The 24,787-nt window shown below is 44.3% G+C and overlaps 1 protein-coding gene across 1 annotated transcript; it reads left to right on the top strand.

The window, feature by feature from the left end:
• The first annotated feature begins 13,104 nt into the window (after window positions 1-13,104).
• LOC112575586 lies at window positions 13,105-23,473 on the top strand. The gene is made up of 3 exons (XM_025257536.1): window positions 13,105-13,460; window positions 14,282-14,640; window positions 22,817-23,473. The coding sequence occupies exons 1-3, from the start codon at window positions 13,192-13,194 to the stop codon at window positions 23,251-23,253; spliced, it is 1,065 nt and encodes a 354-aa protein (XP_025113321.1). The 5' UTR covers window positions 13,105-13,191; the 3' UTR covers window positions 23,254-23,473.
• The last annotated feature ends 1,314 nt before the right edge of the window (window positions 23,474-24,787 follow it).

The following is a 24,787-nucleotide window of genomic DNA, read 5'->3' as shown; positions in this document are numbered from 1 at the left end:
AATATTAACATTTGGGTCATTCAAAAGTATATATATGTGTGTGTGTGTGCATTCCTAATGAGCTGCTTTTAGCGTCTGAGAACATAAGAACAAAAACGAAAAATGGACAGCTTACGAGGGAAAGGAAACAAAAAGAATAGCCAGTGAACTAAAAAAATAAACAACAGTACTAGTCATGAATAAAAACAAATGCATAAGAAGCACAGAAGAACCAAATAACAAGAACTAAGAGTATCAATGATATTGCAAATAAGGAAAAGCCTAGATACCCGGATTACCAACAGGAGCAAACACGTGCGACATGATGGCGTGGGACCCATTGACAGAGAGACAGAGAACAGCGGCGATGTCAGCATGACGGATGTAAAGCAACATACAACACATTACGGGAAGTGAAATACAGCCTTCGTCGCAAGTGCTTTGTCCAAATCATAACAATGTTATCATTAGGACTATAAACCGCCTTTACACTTGGTCTTTTCATGTAAGGTTATACTTATGAGCAATACATGGACATGTTCTCATATTTGGGCAAAGAGGTTCTGTCATCTGTAGTCATCTCAGTGTCAGATTTATAGGACCGGTTGTATCTAAACACACAAACATTTTTGAAAAAAAAAAATCTACTGTCTCACGTTCTTTGTGCTTCGGGGCCCTAAATAACAAACCTTTTACAACGGAAACAATTATCTGTTGCCAGATATTTTGCCGGGTCGATATCTTGGACACTCATTGCAATCATTCATTTGCTTTCCTTAAAGTGTTGTTTTATCTTGTTTTTTTAATAATTTTTTGAAAAAGGGTTAATTTGCATGAATCTTGTACAACCATCATATATAAAATAACCTAGCATTTGTGTCTTAAAAAAACTACAGAGCATACTGAAGCCTTTCCCCATTCCCCAGTCTCCCCTCCCCACCCCGAGTACTTGTGGTAGTCACTGCTTTGTTCGCTCACTAGTACAGTGAGTGATGTCTGGTACAACCACTCAGTTGTCTGTGATTATGATCATATAACTGTTGTACACCCAACTTGTGTTTAACCAGAAAAGTATCATGATGTTTTATCATTTATAAACATGCAGAAAGAAACTTAAGGAAACTACAAGGTTCGCTCAACAAATTAAAAATGAAAAGAAAACGTTCCTTTTCTATTTCTGTTTTTAGGGAGAACTGCCTCTCTGTATCTTTCCGTTTGATTATAGTTTCGACTACAGCAGATGAGAGAAGCATAAAATGTCTTTATGTAGAAATAAAGATTGCCTGGAAAATAGACAAATTGTTTTCCAAATATTCTTGACAGAAAGAACGAAGTATCAGAAAACAATTTACCGAATCAATCATATAACTTCTTCGGTCCTGGAGGGGACAGGGTCCAATGAATCCTCGCTGTGAACACCTGTCGCTAACACAGTGGGAACAGGTTGTGCCGAGGTCAAATCCCGTGTGGAGCACATGCATGCGGCGTCTGTTTGCAGTTTACACGGTGGCTGCTGTGCCGCGATGTGGCTACGCTGCTGGTCGGCGAAAAGCACCAACTCACCTCTCACCCTTTAGCATGAAAAGAAAAATAAAGACAAATTTTATCCCAGTTTATTGTTGCGCTTATTGAGATGTCATCCCCTTTCCTACATTAACATTTGCCAGTCTCTGACTGCCTTTACAAAGCGAGCTTGAGTCATCACCAGTAGAATGTGGAAACTGTCAGGAACTGTCGGATGTTTACAGAAAACCGCTGATTAAATTTTTACCTGTCCTCAATACCTTCAAACCTTGTAGACTCAATACCTACAGCCACCAAAGACATGTTCAACACCTACAGCCCGCTATAAAGCTTCCTCATGAACTACAGCCAGCACTCACTCACTCTCACACACTCACGTGCCTCCCATCAACACACTCACTCACTCACTGACACCGACAGTCACCGAGAGGTCAGCCTTATAAAAAGCTGTCACATCAGCAGAGCCGAGATCTGAACTCGTGACATCACATTTCTGTGGGACAGGCGTTTCCAGTATCAACAGCAGGAAGACTTCGTGGAATTTCACGCCTGGCATGTACTTGTCAACATTGATTGTTGATGTTTCCCAAGCTGCTTGAGAGGACAAGTTGATTCTCATTTTGATGCTTTTGTATAAATTTATTTACAACATTGCATTTATTATTGTATTAATTGTCTACGTATCAACTTTAGTCTTATCAAACATTTATGGAGAGTTTCTGATACTTGATTGGGCATAGAAACATTTCATCATGGAGAAGGAGGGCAAAAGATTGATATGGATAACTAATCTTGTATGAAACATGAAATACAATGTGTAGACAGACATGAAATACAATGTGTAGAAAGACAGGGTAGATGAGCTCAAATCCCAGAAAATGAAAGAAGCTAAAGCAGAAAGATTAGATATAGAGAGAGGATACAAAGAAAAGAGATTATTGAGAGAGAGAGAAAAAAATAAAAGAGCTGCAGAGAGAGAATGAGAGCAGGAAGCAGGAGGACCATCTGGGAATGAGTGCAGTGACAGTAGTAAGCGGCCTCCATGGCTTTTCTGAGCTGCTGGCTGAACGGTCCATTTTCACTAGAGAAAGCAAAAGAAGACCACAAAGTAAAGTACTACATCAATTTTATTCATCCTCCTGAATTTTTACTTATTTTGTTAACTCCATTTGCTTGTTGATATGCTAATGGTGACGATAACGAAGTAAAAGAGCCTCTACTTCCCTGGAAAATAAATAAATTCAAACCGAAGGTAATGCGAAGGGCAGGGCCAGTGGTCCCTCCTTCCTTTTAAAAGTTGATGGAAGGAACTTGTGGCAGATGGCAGAATATTACGAAAATGGACGCCTTTACAAATGTGTTCATCAAGTAGAACGAGCTGATCCCGGGTACAGACTGTTTATTACCGACACTAATATGTCACAAATATACTCCTAGTGATTGGTTGGCTGCCAGCTGTGAAAGCTTGCTGTGATGGCTTGCTGTTCATTGTCGGTTGGTGCTGTTAGTGCACGGAGTAGCCAGCAGTGACCACTAGGCCAGGGGTGGACTGTAAGGCAGGGACTGTTAGTGGACACAGTAGACAATAGTGACCAGCAGGAGCCAGTGGAAATCCGTGGGACTGGTGCAGGCTCAGTAGCCGGTGGTGACCACCAGGGTCTGTGAGAGACAGGAGTGGGCTCCCGGTACTGTTGGTGACCGCCGGACACTAAAACTTTAGCTTCTAGGCTAAGAGTATTACAGTACCCCATGTTTGTTGATTTTAAGATTTCACCCTGTTTGTTGTTTGAGTATTGGAAGGGTCAATGTGTCACGGTCACACACTCCCAGCTGAGGTCACATCCATGCACCACTGTGTCGCACGTGTTCTTTGATTCCACAAAACACAAAGACCTCGTTTGATCTATTGATGGGGTTTGGGCCCACAGGGAACTGCAATGATCCACAGAAAAAAACCTGAAATATACCAGGGACCTGTATTCTTCCCATCTGAGACGTTAGACCCTAGCGTCTCTGTTCCCATGAACAAATACTCATACAATGCTTACAGAGCTTTTCTGACATTTCATTACGTCTCAGACTGAGTTCCCGGATGATAGTCTCCAATAGTCAGATAGAAAAGTTGCACTTACTTTCAGTGCCGTCCACATCGCGATGAAATACACACACACAAACACACACACGAATTATCTCCCTTGAAAGAGACAACTGCTACACAACGTGGAGGTACAAACACTCGGGTTTCCTTGCGAGTAATGCTTCTCATCTTCACCTTGTCCATAGACTTTGTTGTTGTCTTTGATCTTATTCTCTTTCTCGTCTTTGTTGTCTTTCGTTGCTGTTCTACAATCTCCATCTTTATCTCATTCTTCCACTTATGCTTTGCCCCTTTACACCCTGTGTGTGCCAAGTCACGACATTTTCTACATTCATCCACCCGTTCGTTTCTTCCGTCCGTCGCCTTCGTCATCCCGTCCTGCATCGTGTGGCGTGTGGTCAGCGAGGCAGGTGGGCCTGTGGACCTACAGACGGGCCCTGTCTGCGCCGGACGGACAGTTGAGTGGTGGTCAAGGCCACAGAGAGTGAGAGACAGTGTAAATAAAATACAAACTGTTCATCATCTAACTCTGGAGGCTTCAAGGGTGACAGGTCTCAGCGCCCTAACAGTTCTGTGCCTCAGTGTGTCAGGATGTTTGTGTTTTTCCCTTACTAACGTTAACTGTCTTCTGCTTGTGCATGCGGTGTCTGTGTTTTCTTGCGTACTCATGTGTGTGAATTTTACAATCTTTTTATTTACATTTGATTAAGGGGATTATTAATATCGTTCATTTCGTGTTTGTTGTGGTCTACGTTCATTAGAGGTTCGGCAGGTACGTGGTGTCGCGCCTGTGGCTGAGCCCGTGGGTGTGTTGGTGCCGACTGTCAGCGGCTGTGAGCATCCGGCGACACGAGGGGCGACTGCGACATCATCAAGGACACGTTGAAGTGTTTTGGTGGGCAGCTGCACCACGTGGGAGTCAATGAAGACTTTGTGTCAACACTATAGAGGACCACCAGTGTCTGGCCCTACAGACAACATCGCCATTGTCAGCTTGTTTGACAATCTCGAGTGGTCAGGGACTGCAGCCACACGAAGCCTCTCGAAAGTTACGGCAATAGTAACATCAGGTCAGAGGTCACTTCCTGAACATCGTCTGTGTCGTCAAGTGTCTTTCATTTCTAGTGCAGCTGACGTCTGGCTGGACGTACATCTGCTAGGATTAAACATTTGATATTCGTGTGTGTGTGTGCGTCCGCTCATGTTTGTGCATGTGTATTTCTGTGTTCCTTTATATCTATTTATTTATGTAAGTAAATTTAAGTGCAATAGTGAGTGAACTCGTAAATAAAAGCAAAATTAAATGAATAGTTAGAATGCGCTGTCTGCTAACTTAATTCACCATGCTCAATGCATAAATAAGTATATGAACAGTTTTCTGAGAGTGAGCATGTGACAGTAGGTCTTTAAGTAACACAAGTTGCAGCCATTACTGGCAGCTTCACTGTAGGTAGATGCGAGCTTAGACATGCATGGATTAATCTTTGGAATAAATTGTGATGGTGGCAAGATCAACCTGAATTCTCACAGATCACACAAACGCCTTTCTGCGCGCGTGCCAACGCCCATTACGTCAGTAATTATCGTCTCTGGTTCAGCCAATAACCATTAAGCTCTCCAAGTGCACACAAGCCGAGCATCAGTAACAGACGACAGTCGCTGAAGTGTGACGGGCGGTTTGTGTCGTGAGGTCGTCACACCAGTCGTCAGGACCATGTGAACACAACATGAGGAGGACGAGAGCAGAGCGTGTGTTGGCCTTGTCCAGATGTAGAGATCTTCTCAACCTGACACCGACACTGACACTAACAACCACACCGACACGACGAAGGGAACTTGTGTCACAGGAATCACCAGTCATGACGAGATGTCGGTACACAAAGCACAGTGACTCCTCTGTGTAAGTATGTAAACAACGTGAACACTTTGGATAACATAGACGTTGTAGACATCGTAGATAACAAGACAGACAGTATCAGCAACGAGAGCTGTCGCCACTCGCCGACTGACGTGTCCTCTCTTTGCGAGGTAAGAAGACAGAAAGATGGGTTAGTCCACTCAGGGGTCGTTGTGATGAAGCGAGGGCAAGTCGTCTCCCGGGGCAACATGTGACGTCATTGACAAGAAGTTGAGAGAAAAAGTGAGGACAGGAGCGTGCAAAGACACAATAGCACGGCACAGACATCTTGTGATTAATAGGAGACCACGTGACTCTAAACTACACAGTTGTCTATAGTCACACTTGTAAGGTGCGTGATGTTGTTTTGTTGTTTGTGTTTCAGCCAGTGACTAGCGCTTTGCCACACAGAGATGAGTTTCCTCCCCTCACAACGACGGCAGAGACACTGGGGTCTGTTAGAGGGAAGCTACTTATGAGTCGTTGATGTCACGGGTCAGCCGTCTGCTCACAGCGGCGTGAGAACTGTCACGGACCGCGAACGTGTGATTAGATAAGAGATACATCTGTAGAAACATTGGCGGAACAGCCAGTCACGGTGGGTAATTATTTGTAACCAGTGGAAATAGTTAATAATTAATGGTTTGTGTACATTAAATTTCTGATTCTAGGACAAGAGACTCAGAGAGGGAAGGGTGGCGGTGGTGGTGGACGACCCTTCTGGGAACGTTTACCTACAGCCTGACTGATGGACAGGCTACTTTCTGCTGTACACGGTAGGTACACTGGCTTGCCTACGGGTACCCTGTGAGGTAAATTATAAAGACATTCTATATCAGCACAAAAGCCCAATATTTAACGATGATGTAGGTAGAAAGGGGACTATTGCTGTTGGGGCCATGCTAGGAGAATCCCATAGAAGTGAGAAACAGCGAGACTTTGAGGTATGAACAGCAGCACAACACCTGCTGAGAAAGGTGAGAAGACGATTGATTGACTCACTTGCTTTGTTTCCTAGCAACGACGAAACCGCTTTGGGAGGTAGAGAAAAGCTCGGGCGCTCGTGTCATGCTGGACTCTAGTAGGCCTCACCTTGTACCAGGTATTAAGGTTGTCGTCGAGATCAACTGGTCATCCCTCGAGATCCACACAGCAGTCAGTGATCATCAGCCACAAGACTGGCGCACGAGGTTAGTGTTTGACGACGAGTTAAGCAGCAAAGCAAGTAGCACGGAAGAAATACCATGAAAGAGTACCAAAGTACAGTCTCACTAACACACTAACGCAGTTTGCCACAACACACTCTGGTTGTCCCCCTTTATAGATGTGTTGGGATTGAATAATGTAAAGGTGAACATTCCGACAACGACGGACAACCACCCTCGATGCTCGCTGGTTCGTTACTTACCCTCTGTGTGAGTCGCCGACGCCGTGTAGGAGGCAAGTGCGATGTTCCTGGGTTATTTATTTGTGATATTAACAAGTCATCAAAAAGGAATATTAAGCGGATTCTACATAAAAAGTACCCAAACTTAAATAAATTGTACAAACACCCGAGGTACAAATAAATGTGGTTACTGCACCATACCTGGGGGTCTAACATCCACCCCCGACACGGAGTCTTGCCACTTGCTGTGTCTCTGGCAAGTGAAACGAGGGGCGATGACGGTTAACTATATTGTCTTCCTATCCCCTCCTAGCATCTTCTAGCCTGTTGCAAAGGCTTGTTACTAATGCAACACTTGCTGCTTGGCCTGCCCCCACCGTGCTGACTACATACCATGTGACCTGTCATCGCAAATCACAACAGAAAGTGAGTTAAGCGACCACTAGTGAAACATTCTTGATTCAGACAGATTCACAATTAGCATTAACCAAATATGTGTTCTCACAGCAAGTCTTTCCCGCTTAATCTTACGTGTTAGCAGGGAACACTGCCGAACTAGGCCCAAGCATTTTGGCTCCAGTGGGTTGAGGCCTCGTTTCCTGACCTCGACTCACGCGCCTACTTCCTGCCACCTGTCTACTTCAACCGCGTGCCCATGACCTTTCAGTCAATTGCTGGTCAGGATGTTCTGGTCCTCCAGTCAGCATCTGGTAGGACAGTCAAGATGCCAGTGCAGCATCTGATCAGGCCGGTCAGTCCAGCCAGTCAGCATCTGGTCAGGCCGGTCAGTCCAGCCAGTCAGCATCTGATCAGGCCGGTCAGTCCAGCCAGTCAGCATCGGGTCAGGCCGGTCAGTACAGCCAGCCCGTGGCGACTCCATCCGCCGCTGTTCAGACTTGTCTCCCTCAGCCTCCTCGTGTTCAGGACAGCGATGTCCGTGATGATGAAGCCATGCAGCGGGCTTCTTCTGTTGAAGGAGTATGACTGACAGAAGGGAGAAAGTGTTGTTTTGCAATGAGCAATCTACAGTTCGGTCAGTACCTGGGGAACCTTGTATCTGCTGCTGCGGCTGCTCAGAGTTGCCCTACCCGCTACACTTCCTTCCACTTCCAGCCACGAAACTGGAAAAAAAGGGAGACTTGATGTGCTGCTTCTTTATTCATTACCGTAATTACGGCTTTGTCGTCTGTGAGGTGAAGGCGTTTGGTGACAACGTGCATGCACTCAATATATGTCGCCTCAGGTAATATGAAGATAAATAAGAAAGAAGCTGAAAGAGCTTGGGCGACAGCTGGACAAGGCGCGGCCATGTTGTCACACATGGTGTCCGATTTTACACTGGCTTTACTGCACATCACTAGAGGTCATTGCAGTCCTATACCGGATAAACGCCTGATCAGGTGAAGCAGGCTTTGTCTGGCACAAACAGCAAACACAGGTAAAAACTTTCTCATATTTGTCAACAAACAGGTAGACATTGCATTTATACCTGTGCACGTACACTGTGTTTAGTCAACACCTCATCAGCAGGCAAAACAGTTTTTTTCGAAGGAGGATTTCGAACCCTCTAATTTAGCAGAGTATTATTTAATTATTCTTAAATTTATTAAATAATGCTTAATTTATTTTATTTTAGTAGAACTGTTTGTAAAAGGCATTTGAGAATGCTGATGTCTGACAGTGACGTGTCGTGGAGTTTGTCATAAGTCACTCCACACTTTTATTTCACTCACTATGTCTGCTGAGAATTTTGTAATAGATTATTCCTTTTGCATTTGCCATTTCGTCTCGAATGTGGTTGAAGTTGGATATTTTCTCAGTTACTAATTTTTGGAAACAATTCCTTATCAGTTTATTTCCAGCAGTCCACAAATAGTAAAATAATATTTTAAAAGAATTTTTTCTTGTACAGAAAAATAAAATTTCATTAAATGTATCTTTGCAGACTTGATTCCCTTTACGTGCAATAGTCCTGCAATAGCTTCATTAAAATAAGATCTTTCATAAAACTAAAAAGTTCGTGAAATCAGTCAAAAAGGTGTAGTAAACGTTGGTATCCGACTAGAGATGGCGTATTATCAGGTCAGGAAGATATCAAGCTACCAGACAAATTTTTTTTTTCTTTTTTAAAAGGCAACACGAGCGTACAGAAAAAACAGCAGGAAATAAGCATAAAGTATCACGACAGCATATTCCAGTATAATGTTATGACCAAGATGCACGTGAAATATCATATTAATTTTAATATTAATGACACCTGGATTTGTCAAGAAAACGGAAAGTGACGAAAATAGTTTTTGTAAGAATAGCATCGTGTACCTGAACTGTAGTCGAAGAGAAAAGATGTGATCCTCGGTAAAAGAGAACAGACCAGGACACACTGTGCTGTTTCTGAATGTTTTCTTCGACTCTCAGATGGCGCTAGTTCCTAAAGATGACGACTACAAACGCCAGTGGATTAATGTTATTCAGGTGTGTTTATAATTATACAGGTCTCTGCTTTGTTTAAACGTGCCGTGCAAACTTCGCGCCCCACCGTACTCAAGGGTTTGCTCAAAACATTTCAAAAGTGATTTTTATCCAGTCACGTGTACAGTGGAGGCAAGTCTTGGACTTTCAGTAACACGAAGAGATTTTCCTACAGCAGTACCGACTGTACAAACACACGAACTGTCTAAACCAACTGATTGCTGGTAAACAGCCTAAACAAACATCAAGCACCAGACCTCCAGCATCTAAGCTTTCTACACCGTGTGGTCTACAAGTAACATGGTGACACACTCACAAACACATCAGCACAATTCTAACAACAACGGACAGTGTGAAGGCAACATTGATGTGCTGCTCTAAACAACTAACAAAAAAAAAAATTGAGGATAACTTTTTCTATTGTTTGGTTTGGTGGCGGAGCAGCGAATCAGTTGGTCTATTGTGTTGATGCCACCTTTTGTTGAGGTAAAGTTTTGGGAAAAGATTGTAGTTGTGAATGTAAGTGTACATCTAAAGGTAATTACACTCGCGGCACTCTTTTATTCTTTTTTACACAAAAACGGCCAATTGTGAGGCATTTTCTCGACTGAAGAAAGGAAATAAACACCATTATAGGTTGTAAAGCGACGCTAGGAATAATTCGACACAGAGATCAGAAGTACCGTCATGTCAGACGCACCCATGGACTGCGAGGGGTACAATTTGTATGAAGAGATGTTTATTTCCTGGAATTTCTGTTGTTTTTTTTAGTAGAAAAACGCTTTAATTTGGCAGTATGGGGAGAGAGAGGAGAGGAAAGCAAAGTACCCGGAGAAAACCCTCAACCACCGAGACGGTATCTGAACCCAGAGCCGCTCACTACAGTGGTGACATGCTAGTGTTATACCTCTAAACTACCGGGCGCCCCTTTTGGAATTCATTCAACAACGCGAGACATTTATACCCGGGGTCTACACGGACCTGTGCGGCCCTATGCTCCTCAAGGGAGCATCAAGGAATAAACTAATTAATAAACACAGACATCCCAGGTGGTTAACGATAGAGTTTTCATTTGAGCCGCAATTTTTGCAGATAAGTGAAAATTCATTTCATCCACGATGAGTCCACCACTATAGTGTGAGGGTCTCTCTAGAAACATTGAAATAAAACATTGAGATATTCCGTCTCACTCCATTAGTCAAGAGAAGAGCGACAGGCGTTTTAATTCATTTTCTTTGATCACGTGAATGTTTTACAGGACCTGTGTCGATGTCTGGGAACATCAGACCGCGCTGACATTGCTGGACTGTGTCTGTGCTGTGATCAGCTGTCTGACCCCAAGACCCCGTGGGACCTCAGCAGTCACGTGCTGAGGGAACTCGGACACTGGTGGCAGCGACGTGTGGCTGGGGCTGGACCTGACAGTCACATGACTGGTGCTGTGTACAGGACTCTGGTGGCCAGGTAAGTAGTAGTGTAAGGTGATATGATAATACAGGGACGTGTGGCTGCGTGTAGGTGGGATTAGTGATCACTGGACTCGAACACCGGTTGCCAGTAGCAACCACTATAAGCAGACAGTGTCCAGAAGCCTGCTGTCAGTGTAGTGCAGGTAAGGGACGGGACAGCAGTCCACAACAGAGTCACTGCAGCTGTCAAAGAGATGGCATCTCAGGGAGGAGACAGTGGGGGTCCTGGATGGCGAGGGTCAACTGTCTGTGGATTTCCACAAGCGGTTGACGAAGATATTTCTAATAGAGCTGCTGTAATCACCGAAACCAAGGTATACAAAATGCTAGAAGCTAGACAACCGGAGACGAGGTGAGAGGTTTTGACGAGATTAGCGAATTATTACCGTCTTTATGTACCTAAGTACGGCACCATTCCAGCTCCATTGTCAGACCTGCTTAAAGAAAGGATGTTCGGACAAATGTGTAGACTAGATAATTCTACAAGACCAGGATGGGATGTTACACCCGATAGAGTTCTCCAGCCAAAATAAACCACTGCAAAGCACGCATACTCCACTTTGAAAAAAATGCCTACCGCTGATCTTTGCAATTTGAAGAATACTGGTACAGCAACACGTTCCTGCTGGAGTGAGATCATCAACCACTGGCGTATTTGGATCTGACAAAGCACCTTAACAACCACCTAGTGAGGTGGACGATGTTTCTCCTACAATAGTGAGCTGAGGTCAAATATATACAGGGAGCCGACAACATATACAGGGGGCTGACTACCTCTGTCGTCTTCCAGAGGCGGATTTCATCACAGACAATGCATCATATCTCTTGCCCGCTGGACTGACCGCTGTATTGTTAATAAGACCCACATCACTTGCTTCAATCCAGTTCACTCTAAGCATGTGTGTGTGTTTGTGAAGACAGGCGATAATCGAGGGGCGGGTAGCGCTTGCTCTCATGTCTGTAATAAAACTCTTTAGTAATTACAATCACACGCGGGTCAATTCAGGGGAAGAATGAGTTCTAGAGGCAGGGCGACTGTCTCTGGCGCTAGTTGTGATGCATGATGGGTTGTAGTTAGGTAGAGATGTGAACAATAAGCGTGGTTGTGAGTGTGACTGTCCAGTCGTGTGTCCCGTAGAATCGAAACCAGCAAATTATCATTGTGATGGACCCACAATCCAGGCTTCGTCACCAAACTCTCGGACTACACGCCTGAGGGCGAGAGAGACTTTCAAAACTCAAGTCTTGGTCATCAAGTCCGCCATCACCAGTCTACCTCCACCTGACAGGACATTTGGTGTAGGACTTGTCATGAGGTGTGCAGCCCACTGTTACAACACAGTGTCAAGGACAGTAACCTCTATCGCTGACATGCAGAGGAAACTGCAGAAGTATACTTTAATTAACCTTAACTAAACAAACGAGTTTTTTAAAGTTACTCGAACTTGTTTTTCTTCTTGTTCCTTATTTCCCCCCTGCCCAGTGCAGCACAGCCCCCGCCATCCTTCCCTTTATGGTTAGGACCATATTACGCAAGCTGCCTCCTAATCGCACCCGGTTGGCACCATAGCGAGTATACAGAGATAGCTGTCTACAAGCCATACTCAGTATGCAACAGCAGCTGTCCTGACCTTCCTGTATGAGTATGGCTTTTAGACAGCTATCTCTGTATACTCGCTATGGTGCCAACCGCCTGTTCTCCATGACTGTTAAGGTCTCCCAACCCCGTGGGTTCCAGCCCAGAGCTTCTTAATGTCTTGGCTGGCAAGAGTTTGGTTGGTTCCCTCTCACAGGTCTGTATTGGAGATCTTCTCGTGCCATCTGATGTTGAGGATATGGTGCAGACATTTGTTGACGAATGTCTCAATCTTGTTGGTGATGGTGTTTGTCACTCGCCAGGTCGCAGATCCTTATAGACTATATAGAGGGACTGACTATACATTTGTGTTAAAGATGCGGATCTTGGTGTGTAGAGAAAAAAACCTTAGAGTTATTCGAACCGCGACCCTGAATGTTCAAAGGGAGCAAAGCGAAAATAGAAAAGGCAAATAAGTATTAAATAGCTTAATACATCTGAATGGCTGTGAAGCATCTTTTGAAAATGTTACAAATTTCGGAAAAAATCAGAATTAATTGTTTGTTTACTGTTAATCAGGTTCTGCGGTCCGGCGACAACAGTGAGTGTGCCATGCACATGTCCTCCACGTGTGAGTGTCAAGACCCTGGGTCAGGCCGTGTGGTGGACAGGAGAGTGCTATACTGCTGTAATCACACCTCCCGGAGCAAGTTCACCTGCTACACACGGGCGCCTCCCACACTCTTTGTCACCGGACCGCCCGGTACAGGTAAAACTGTGGTGCTGCTGCTGATGGCCATACAGTGGCTGCGGTGTGGTCACCACGTCAACGTTGTCAGTATTTGTATAGAGAGTCGTGCAGCGAGCATCATGTTGTATCACCTGTTGCTGCAGACAGTAAACACACAACAGTCAGCAGGTGTATCACGTGGTCAGCCTCACCTCCTGCTGTATGAGATTGATGGCGTTAAAAGCTTGAAGAAGGCCCTAAGGGACTTGTCACGGGCGGCGAACGGAGGGGCGTTGTACGTCATCGCTGATGAAGTAGCAGGTAGTTATAGGTGAGTTGCAAAGTTTGTGATGTGATGATCGACTTAAATATAAAGGGCGCTAGCTTTTTATGGCAAACTCACCAAGAGATGTTTAAAAGGTTAGAATTACTCAATGTCTGTGACACTTGATGGAGGTGTTGTGCTGTGAACGTTGGTGTAGAAATCATTTTTCAGCTTCCCCTTCACTCTCACAGTGTCCCTCGCTTATGACCTTATTCAGGTTAAAAAAAAAAACACTCATCTTGAGAAACGCTAAAACCTTTCACTGACTCCCGACTGCTGTAGTGTTTAAGCCTGTTAAAATTTTTGAAATGATGTTTGTTTAGTAGCATCGTGAGTTGATGAGCCTGCAGGTGACTTTGTACGTGACTGTCCCATTTGGATGTCACGCTTTTTATTCCCTTCCCTACCACCACTGACAAAGCGGTCGCAAAGATAACAATCATTTTTCCACATTGATCTTACTTGCATATTTGATGTTCGACAGAGCCTCGTTGATCCTCGACACGATCTTATCCGGAGATGACAGACGTTGATGCATTAGATGATGTTCGTGTGTATGTGTGAGAGGGTATAGGTGTGCATGTGTGTTGAATGTTATACTTTAATATCTACATATAATATGTACATTGTCCTTTTGATCGAAAAAAATTTCTTCTTTATTTCTGGTAGACAATAAAGATTGAATGATTCCTTTTTGTGCCATCATTACTTATAGAATTCATTAGTTGACGACGACACACACGATACACAAACATAAACACACATGATAGTGACAGTACACAGTGTAACAGGTCTAGCGATATCCTCTGTTACTGTCCTATATACAGGAGCCCCTACTTCCCGCTACTCTGTGACAAGTTGTTGACATACATCCCTCGTGTCCATCTGTGGGCGGCAAGTTGTTTCCATGAACGCGCACCCGCCGGCTGGCAAGTGGAATATTTAACCAGACCCCTCCGCTCTCCTCCGGCCGTCGTCAGGGAAGTCGAGCGGGACGAGATGATCACTAGAAGCCGTCTCGCCAAACCGTACAGAGAGCGAGGTGTGCCCGACCACACAGACGGCCCGCCAGTCACACGACTGTATCACGGAGGTCAGGGTCACTCGGACTGCAGTCCAGTTGACTGTGTGACGTGCGGTCGTAAGGTGGCCAGCTTCCTACACAGTCTCCGTGTTGGTGTTACAGGTAGGTGTGGGTAACTTACCTGTGTGATAACAAACAGGTAAGAAACAGTCTTGTGAAGAAGACCGTGTGTTAGTGACGTATGTCTGTCATATTATGTCAAATCGTTATGATGTCGTTATTTATACAATACAACTTTATTTCTTCACACGGACAGTTTCAGATAGAAGTCGTACTAGCAATATACATACCTATACATGTTGAAATAATCTTTCTCTCTCTCACACACACACACAGAGTAAATACAGTTTGTGAGCTATAGTCACATCGGGCTACTACAAGATGACGGTCAGTAAAGTTTCTCAAGTGGATGACAAGTGGAATCAGTTGCGGTGACGATTGGTTCTACAGACATACATCGCGTACATGGAGTCATACCGCAAGAGTGAGAACTCACAGGCCAACACATAAAGAGAAATACAGAGGATGCAGGATCCTATTTATTAACAAGGGAGACAAGACTGTTGCTCTTCCCTAGGGAGAGACTTTGGAACGGAAAGATGAAAGAAAAAATGATGAGACTTTCAATGAAAAAGTCATAGAACCCAGTGAGGATGACAGAGCTGACAGAGAAAGATCTGAATTTCCATAGGAGGTACAGACGTTCTTGGCTCTTAGGGAGGGTCATGTCAGTGTTGATGTTACATTGAAGCTTGTTATCAAAGGTAGTACCTAGATATTTGGAAGAGTCGACTACCTCGATGTCATCATCAAGTATCACACTGCTGTCTGCCTCATTCGGAATTCACAAATTATTCCCTTAGTCTTTAAAGGATTCAAGACAAGAAAGTGTCGTTCACACAAACGTAGAAAGTCAGAAGAGCTCCACTGTGAACATGTTCACTGCCACACAGACAGACAGCAAGGAACTGTCATCAACAAATTTTATAAGGAAACTCCTCTCCGTATTGCTTCTTCAACTGGTAGTATACAGTATGAACAGTAGTGAAGACAAACAGCACCTTTAGAAGGATTTGTTTGTTTGTTTAATTTTAACGCAGTGTACTGATGCTATACTTAAGGAACAACAAGGTAATCCTAACTTTAAAAGTCTAGGGACTAAACACCCAACATTCTTTGAAAGACCAACGCAAGAAGTAAACAATACATAAAAAGGGTGGCAAACTGTAAAAAAAGATTGGTGAAGCCATAAACTAAAACACCATAAGACAGTCATCAGGACTTAAAATTCCTAAAATCTGAAATTAAGTTCTATCCTTAAAAATGTAAAGACTCCTGACAAAAGGACGGGCCTGAACAACGAAACCAAAGAATTTTCTGGAAAATACTGCGTAATGATAGTCTGGAGCAAAGGACAAACAATCATAACATGTACCACACTCAAACTTCCCTTACACCATGGACGAACGGGTGGTGGTTCACCTCATATGATGTGTCCACCTCATTCCACCTCACAGGATGGCACGAAGGTCTGAAAAGAGCACGGTACGCAGGGTTTCCAGGATGAGCTTTTGTCACGGACCAGTCTGTGAGGGGCGGGAGGTTGTTGCCCCTGTCTTTTGTTTTCTTAGAGATTGTTGCCCTTGCCTTGCATTTAAGAGAGTGTTGGTTGCATCGCGGTTTCACGTCAGAACCCGACGTCATTTTATGACGTAATTTTAGTCTGAAGAAGAGTGAAAAATATTTGGAAGAAAGCAGAGGGCTGTGAGCAGGGAAGAAAGGCGGACGTAAAGTGTGTGTGGTGTTCGCTTGGGATATTGTGTGTGTGTCGATCCCTGCAAGTTTATTTGTGGTGCCAGCCTTGATCATGTGTTGATCCCCCGGAGTATATTTGTGGTGCCGGCCTGGGATCATGTGTTGATCCCCCGGAGTATATGTGTGGTGCCGGGAATATATTTGTGGTGCCGGGAGTATATGTGTGGTGCCGGGAGTATATTTGTGGTGCCAGCTTTGGTTCATTTGTTGAACCCCTAAATTCGTGCAGTGGAGTGTCGAGAACACCATAAGACGGTACACGAACTGTGTGTATGTGTGTGTTGAACGTTAATGAGCACACGAACAGTGCAGATTGAAACGGACTTTGTATATATTTCGTTAATATCGATTGCGTTAAAGTTTTTGTTGCCCTCGACAAATCTTTGTGTTATATGGTTGAAAGAACACGCAAGGGGACGCGTGCGTGTTGTGAGAGAAAGAGATTTAAAACAGAGCGTTTCTGACAGCTTTTAAAGGAGTCTAAAGGCAGGGCTTCTGCTTACGCAAAAAACTGCGTACAGTACGCATTAAAAGTTCGGAGGACCCCTTCAATTTTCGTCAATAGGGTCCCATTCAAATTTGGGCGAAGAACAGGGACCCCTTAAAAATCTGAAGAAGGGGTCCCTGGGACCCAAAAGAATTTAGCCTTTGCAGAAGCCCTGCTAAAGCCAAAATAAAACTGCTTAGAATGGCGTAAAGAGTAGGATAAATTTGAATCTCGTCTATTTATATCTGTGTTCATGTGGAAAACGTTGAAGGTTTTTAGTAGAATGTTGTGTTTAATAAGAGAAATGACACGGGACTCTTTTTTTGGCTTCCACGAAGTCTCGTTCTCTGTCACGTGACCCTATGACGTGTGGTTTCCATAGTGAGATCCATGCCTCGAAAATGATAAGATAAGAGAATACTTTATTTGTCCTAGAGGGGAATTCTGTTGCAGCTCGATTAAAATTAAAATGCATACACAATTGCATGCACAAACTTATTCATGCCTCATTAATAACCCATTCAAAAGTCGCACGGCTGAAACAACAAACAAGAAACATGTGCTGCACCCGATTGCCACGAAAAGATGGGAAAAGATTCAAAAATTTTTTTCCATCAGTTTCCGAAAGACAGAGCCTGACAAGCCTTACACACAGAGTGCGTCATACGAATAAACAAACGTAAAATCTTCTCAATGCTACAGATATAGACACTTCCTGTAAGAGACTGACGTCACAACAAGACTCGTCTGCTCATGGACGTAGATAGGTGGACTGATGTCTGTACGCCGAGACTCACTGTCGGCCTCTTGCGCGGTCAGTCTCGGCGAACCAGATTAAAATCGTACTTCCGGAAGAGCAGCGCGAAAATGGAATTTAATGAGACGTTTGATATCAACAATATAATTACCGTCAGTGTATTGCTTGTTTGCACGTTTAACCAAACTTGTATCTATTTAGAACACAAAAGTATTTGCTTCACTAGTCGGAAATCTTTTGTATGAAATAATAAATAATATGAATCCCATTTAAACTTCTAGAATCTAGATCTAGAATCATGAAGGTGTTCGCTTATATGCTTCACCTCGGTCTCTCGCTTTTATATAAATATACATGTATATAAATTTTATATAAATTTAGATATTTTCGGTTTTTTTATTTAAAACCTCTAATACTGGTTTCCAGCATAAGAAACATCTTAAATCATCTCTGTGTGTGAACTGAAAGCACTAATGTTGATCTAGGCGTATTCATATACAGCGAGTTTTTAGAAACAATAAGAATATTTAATCAATACACTTCTCAAGTAATTTAATGAATGACGCGATTATTAATAACAAAATTTGATTTTTTTTAAATGGGCATATTTTTGGCTATGTGAAAATTGTCGCCTTATAATCGCGAACTAAAATATGAGCAGGACAAAGACGAGTAAGAGGTAAATAAGATCAGTACCCTTTTTAATACATTCTTCTTCCAAGTGCCTTGAACAAATCTTGGCTCTCAATAGATTGAAACTTGTGTCTGATCACGAACTAACAGACACGTCCGTGGTCTGATGTAGCGGCCTGTAGCATGAATGACAGCCGCCCGCCACTTGTCTTGATCTGTCCATATTCCTGCTCGCGGAAGCGGAAAAACATTTACACCGAACGATTTGATACTTGCAGTTACATTCTACCAGCAGCAGTATCAACCGCCTTTTGTTTCTTTATTGTTGTTACTCTTGCAGATTTTGCTGACATAGCCATTGAAGTCATTGCTAAACCATTGTAGGCTTAACCACAAGTTCTGAGAACACGATCGCCTAGTTCTAGCAGTTAAGTGAAAAAAAATCGTCTGCCATCGGTCCAGGGGATCTACGTTCATGGTCTGCTTGACCATCTCGGGAAGCTATCGTGGTTACTCGGCGGAAGGACACAAGGGTCGATTTCACTGGATTTTTTCAATTTTTATAAACATCGGCAACCGACATAGTGCTAATAACGAATCATTTATTTCCCCTGTGTTGCTCTCATGCTCTGTAATTGTAACTAAATAAATTTTTGAAACGTTTGACCGTCGCCACAGCCTTATCACAAGCCTTTAGAATCCCTTTAAGCGACAGACATAGGATAGGAAGATTTTCAGACAATGGAGAGAAAGTGGAGACTCACCAGCTTCTGCATACAAACTTTGTACAGGAGTGGTGCGAAAGGCACCCAAACAGATGCGGAACCCTTGATTATGGATAGGATCGAGAATTTTGAGATAGGACTCTCGAGCAGAGCCATAGATGATGGATCCATAGTCTACCTTGGAGCGGTCTAGGGCACGATACAGACGAAGCAGGACCGTTTGGTCCGTCCCCCCCCCCCCCCGGCTGACGTGGCCAACTAATCTAAGGATATCCAAGGGTTTCTAGCAAGACAGGCATAAAGATTTTATAAGAAAGAAAACTGTTTCAAGTAAACAAACCACCGCGTAGTTTTAAGACGAGAAAGTACCTGATTGGTTGACTTTTTTTTATATTTTTATATTTTTTTATAACTTTTAGCTTTTAATGGGAAGTAATCGACGAAGGAACAAGTCCTAAAGGTTCCAGTGTTGCCTCCCTTATGTCTTTATTCATTTACGCACAGGGTTACAAATTAAGACACTACCTTGGTTACAGTAGTGTTGCATCCCACACTTCAAACGTTTATAACTCAATGTTAGGACTAGAATGACAACTTTCGTACCAAAAGAAAGTCCAGAACCTGTACTTTTTAAAAATATGCAATTTGGCAAATCTCAAATTTCCGACATAAGACCAATTTCGTCGGGGAGGGTCACATATACAGTGGAACCTCGGTTAGCGAACGCCTCGGATAGCGAATATTTCGGTTAACGAACAAAAATTTCGTTAAAAATTTGTCTCGGATAGCGAACAAAATTTCGGATAACGAACAGCCAAGTGAACCACACGTGACCGACCAGCATGTCGTCATTCGCGCTCGAGACACAGTTACGATCAGTCGTTCCTTATCTATGTGCATCCTTCTTATTTAGTGATTGTTGTGCTTTATTTTAATAAGATAATCCTCAATAATGGCTCCAAAGAAGATTAAGAGCAATTAATAGTAGTGAGGTAATGACAAGGAAGCGGCCAACAAATGAATTGAAAAAGGAAATGATTTCAAAGTATGAAGGTGGCATGCGTCTGTCGGATATGTGATGTCTTATTACCGAAAAGTTTCACAAAAAAAGGCAGAAGCAACAGACACTGGACAAGTTTTTCTCCTGTCGCGTTCCACCCCCAGTGGCTGCGGAAGCACGCGCACAGCCGCTCACACAGCCGGCCAGACACGCACAGACACTCGGCTGGAGGCAGGCAGCGACTTACCTCTCGAAACCCGTGCACGGCACAAACCACGACAACGACGGGAAAAACGATACAAGCACGCAGTTTAATAACAAATACAAACACAAATACACATACACCCACACACACCCACAGAAAAAAGGATCAAAAAATACCCCCACGAGTACTCGTCAAATAAATATAAAAACAACAGGGGACTACCTCCCCGCAAAGAGGTTACAATTAAAATACACACACAGCAGAGAAAATACAAAGAGCACTGCGACGCAGCACAGTCAAGTGTCCGCTCAAAGTGTTCGTAGAATCAGCGGAACCACCCCCCTCTTCCTCTGGACCAGCTGTCCAGCTGACCCCACGGCTCTCGTCCCGGTAGACCTTGGTCACAGAGACTCCGCTTGTCGACCTCCACCCTAGACGCTCCCTCCCGATGGCTGGGCCGCACACCGGCACAGCAGGGTCGCGCTCACGCGCTGACGAGGTGATGAAGGCGCAGGGTCGACACAATAGCGGACAGTCCCACAAAAGCGGACGATGACACAGATGATGAGCACAAAACGTCCAGCGAGATCACAATTATGTTGAACATGTAGCATACGTGGAAAACGGAGAAGAAGTAAAGAAGTAAACAAACGCAAGCCCAAAACGGCTTGTGCTATGACCCGACGGTCAGCTGCCCTCCACAACCGGAATGGCAGAAACTCTCCCGTGGATATCCGACACCTTCCATCCGAAGCTCGGTTTGGGTAAAACGGCGCAGCCTACACTGCCCGGCCCACACTGCCCACATTGGCCCGGCCTCCCGCCGTCCTTTCTGACACAAACGCTCTACTCTCCTCAGAGCCCAGGTCAGAACCGCCACGAGGGACGCTGCTCTCTGGGGGTCACTTCCTGTCGCCCAGGGGCTGTGACCAATCGTCAGCGCCCACGACACCCAGCCCATGCCAAGGCGTGTGAACGCTTTTCACGCCAAAACCTTGGACAGGGAAGGGAGGGGCCCGACAGTGCACCCCCAAAGCTCCCACCGGCAGCACACAGCACTCAAGCCGACGTCACGTGACGTAGCAAGAGCGTGACGTAAGACACGGCTACGGTCAGAGGGAGAAGGCCTTGACCTTTCCCCTGCAAACCGTACAAAAAACAGCCGTCAACCGTCGCTTGCTGTGAGCTGCCTTACTGAACAGGAGCGTCCCCAGGCGCTGACAGAAGGGCCGAAATCGTGACACGCGACATAACCTCAAAGCTACAGAAAAGGGAAGTCACCCCCGATTTTATAATGTCACGTGTGCTCATGGAGGGGGAATCAAAGCAGTAATTCCACCCCTTCCTCCTCACACCTGCTTCCAACCACGCCGTCAAAACGGCAAGTTTTCTGATGTTTAAATGCTTTCGTTAATGTTTTTATGTTTATTTAACTCCATTTATATTTCATTATAACTGTTCTCATTAAAACAAATATCTATATATATATATAGCCTGTAACTTTAAAATATTAGCGAGTCAACAGGGGCTGGGAACCAATTAAATCTATTTCCTTTATTTCTTATGGAAAACAATTGTTTCGGATAACGAACATTTCGGATAACGAACAGCTTTCCAGAACGGATTAAGTTCGTTATCCGAGGCTCCACTGTACTCTGTCCTTCTGAGAGTACATCCGTGTACAGGTCAGGAAGCCCATCGGCTGGTACACCTTGCGCCAGGAATTGTTCCTCTACTCACCCAGCGCCACGTGCCGTGGGTCCTTCTGTCGCTCAAAGAAAACTCAGTTAAAAGAAAGAAACTAAGACCATGCAACGCACAACGTCGTCTGCGCCGTTTGTTCTCCTGTCCGTCTGCTCCCCCACCTTACGCCGTCATCGCACGCGGCGATTAAGGATTAAAAAAAAAAAAAAACTGATGTAAAACACGGTGACGTAGAATCTCCCCCCCCCCCCAAACCTCCGGCTACCTCCTTTCGCCCCCGCTTCTATCGGAAGCTCGCGGCACATGACTATAACCTCGTGATTGCATGGTGATTGAGGTCAGAGTGACTGGTTTGAGGTCTTTGGGTTCACTGGGCCTAGTGATGTTAGGGACAGGACACTGTGTAAAAGTTTCCACGCATCAGGAATGTGACCAGAGTCCACTGACAGCTGCAATAGATGTTGTCAAACTCCACTAAGTTGTTCGGCACAGTAATGAAGGAAGCGTCCACAGATCCCGTCTGGACCCGGAGCCTTGTTAACATTTAATGGCCTCAAGAGATGTTTAACAGAGGACTGGGCAATCACTAACCCATGGTCAGCGACCAGAGACTGTTTTAGTGTGAAAACCGCGGGAGAGACTTCATGTTTCTCAAAGCGAGCATCGAAAGAATTAAGCAGGTTGGGATAGGTGACATTCATCAACACCTGCAAATGCAACTGGATGTTTACGACCGTTGACTTTGCGACTGTCAGACGCCATGTTGTTAATACCTGTCCACTGCCCTCAGGTCGCCACTACTGAACTGTACCTTAACTTTGTCCTTATACCTTTTCTTTGCCTCAGTGACGACATCCCGCACCTTCCTGTGTTAAACCCATTTGTCTGTCAGTGTGTACGCTGTATGTGTGGCACGTGACTTACAGAACAAACAAACTGTGAATGTTGACAGGGAGTTGCACAACAACATCAAGAACATTCACCCCCACCAGCGGCGGCACAACAACACCCTGTCTACAGTGGAGAGACGTGCTGGTGTTGAACTGGCATGACATTAGTGACGACTCAGGTATGGTGAAGGGACTGCAAGAAGCGGGTATCCCAGTGCGGGTGATGAAGGATGATGACATCGAGGACGTGGCCACGGCCTTCAGTGACGTGGTGTGGGTGGGGAACGGACGATGTGTTCGTGGTCTGGAGAGAAAAGTCGTCGTGTGTGTGGAGGATCATGTGTATGACTTCATTACTTCTTCCTTCAATACACGTACAAAAATGAAAGACATGGTGGAACGGTACATCCACACCTCTTCACGACTTAACCTCATGTCCCGCTGTACATCGCAACTTATGATTGTCTCCACTGACTTCGAGATCTCTGAAGATGACTAATATTCACTCACCTGTCACCGTTGTATTTGTGTATCTGTCTCTCTTTTGCATTAACAGTTGTTTGTAGCTTTTCTCCTCTTCTACTGTCAGTTTATCACGAGATTACAAAAAGTGTGTGTGTATTAGTGTCAACTTCAATATCACACGGACCTACTTTACGAAACATCTATTGCAACCATCACAGTTATCATGGAAAATAAACTATTTAGTTCAGAGTATATTTTATATTAAAGTTGTCTTATTACAGGTGTGTGTGTGTGGTAATGTGTGTACATATGCGCGCGCGGGTATTAGTAAGTAACTTTAAGGTGTGCGTATGAACGTGTATATAAGAGTTTGTGTTGTACCCTGGCCCTCCAAGTTGGGGCCTTTGCTTTGGGCTTACAACCCACTCATGTAAAAACAAAAACTTTTACAGAAACCGCAATAGTACCACAGCAAAGGGCTTGGTCGGAAAGATTCCTCTCTAGAAGAGCTTTTAAAGCCTGCATGTGAAAGCCTTAGGAAAGCCAGCTCTCCGACTCATCTTATTTACTCTGACCACAAAGACCTGGACCACGATCTGCTGATGTCAACAGAGGCAACAAAGGCACTGATGGCCAGGGAACCAGTTTCACCACCGCCCATGTCAGCAAGATTCAACGCAAAAGGAAGGAAGATCGCCATAATCCAATGCTATGCCTCAACAAATGCAGCAGATGAAGAGGAAAAAGAATACTTTTACAGCTCCTTGCAGTCTCTGCTTGACCACACACCCACAAGAGATCTGAAGATCATTATGGGAAACCTAAATGCTAAAGTGGGAGATGGTAACACCAACAGGGAACTCATCATGGGAAGACATGGCGTCGGAAGCTGCAACGAAAACGAGGAGCTTTTCACAGACGTCTGTGCTTTCAATTACCATGACATAGGCGGCAATGTGTGAATACAAGAACATACACAAAAGACATTGGACTTTCTCTGATGGCCAGACAGAAAACCAGATTTACCATATAATACAGTGATACCTCGGTTCTCGAACGCCTTGACTTTCGACCAAATCGGTATTCGACCAGGAAATTCGAGAAAATTTTGTCTTGGAATCCGAACAAATATTTGGAACTCGAACATCCGAACGTCCGAGATGAGCCGAGTTGAGCCGAATGGCGTTCACTCGGCCCAGCGCGCCTTGCTTGCGTCATCAGTGTGAGTGCAGAGAGAGAGAGTCACGTTTTTGTGGAGAGAGTCATGAAATGTGTGCAAAATGGGCAGAAATCGCAAATTTTGTTGAACAACATCACCCTGATAAAGTGGTAGCAAATAGAGCAGTTAACATTTTTAATGACAATGTTATGTCCACTTTCCGCAAAATTTTGCAAAGGAGAAAAAAACAGCAAACAATTAATTGACAAATTCTTCAGTAAAGAAATCAGACAAGCAACTGCAGAGCAAGATTCTGATTCTCCTCAGCAAAAGATACAGAGAACAGAAACACCCGAAGAGCAGTTACCCTCTGTTTTTATTGAAGAGGACTCCCCTTCAAAACAATAAA

This window comes from Pomacea canaliculata, linkage group LG11 (genome assembly GCF_003073045.1).
Source record: "Pomacea canaliculata isolate SZHN2017 linkage group LG11, ASM307304v1, whole genome shotgun sequence".
NCBI classification, from domain to species: domain Eukaryota; kingdom Metazoa; phylum Mollusca; class Gastropoda; order Architaenioglossa; family Ampullariidae; genus Pomacea; species Pomacea canaliculata.
Note: the sequence above shows the minus strand (reverse complement) of the source record. Positions and strands in the feature narration are given on the sequence as shown.

Bases quoted from the DNA above. Each gene is read 5' to 3' on its own strand.
- LOC112575586 (XM_025257536.1), top strand. From the start codon at position 13,192: ATGGCCATACAGTGGCTGCGGTGTGGTCACCACGTCAACGTTGTCAGT. The intron at 13,461-14,281 runs GTGAGTTGCAAA...TCCTATATACAG, and splicing joins GAAGTAGCAGGTAGTTATAG to GAGCCCCTACTTCCCGCTAC. The intron at 14,641-22,816 runs GTAGGTGTGGGT...GAATGTTGACAG, and splicing joins TCTCCGTGTTGGTGTTACAG to GGAGTTGCACAACAACATCA.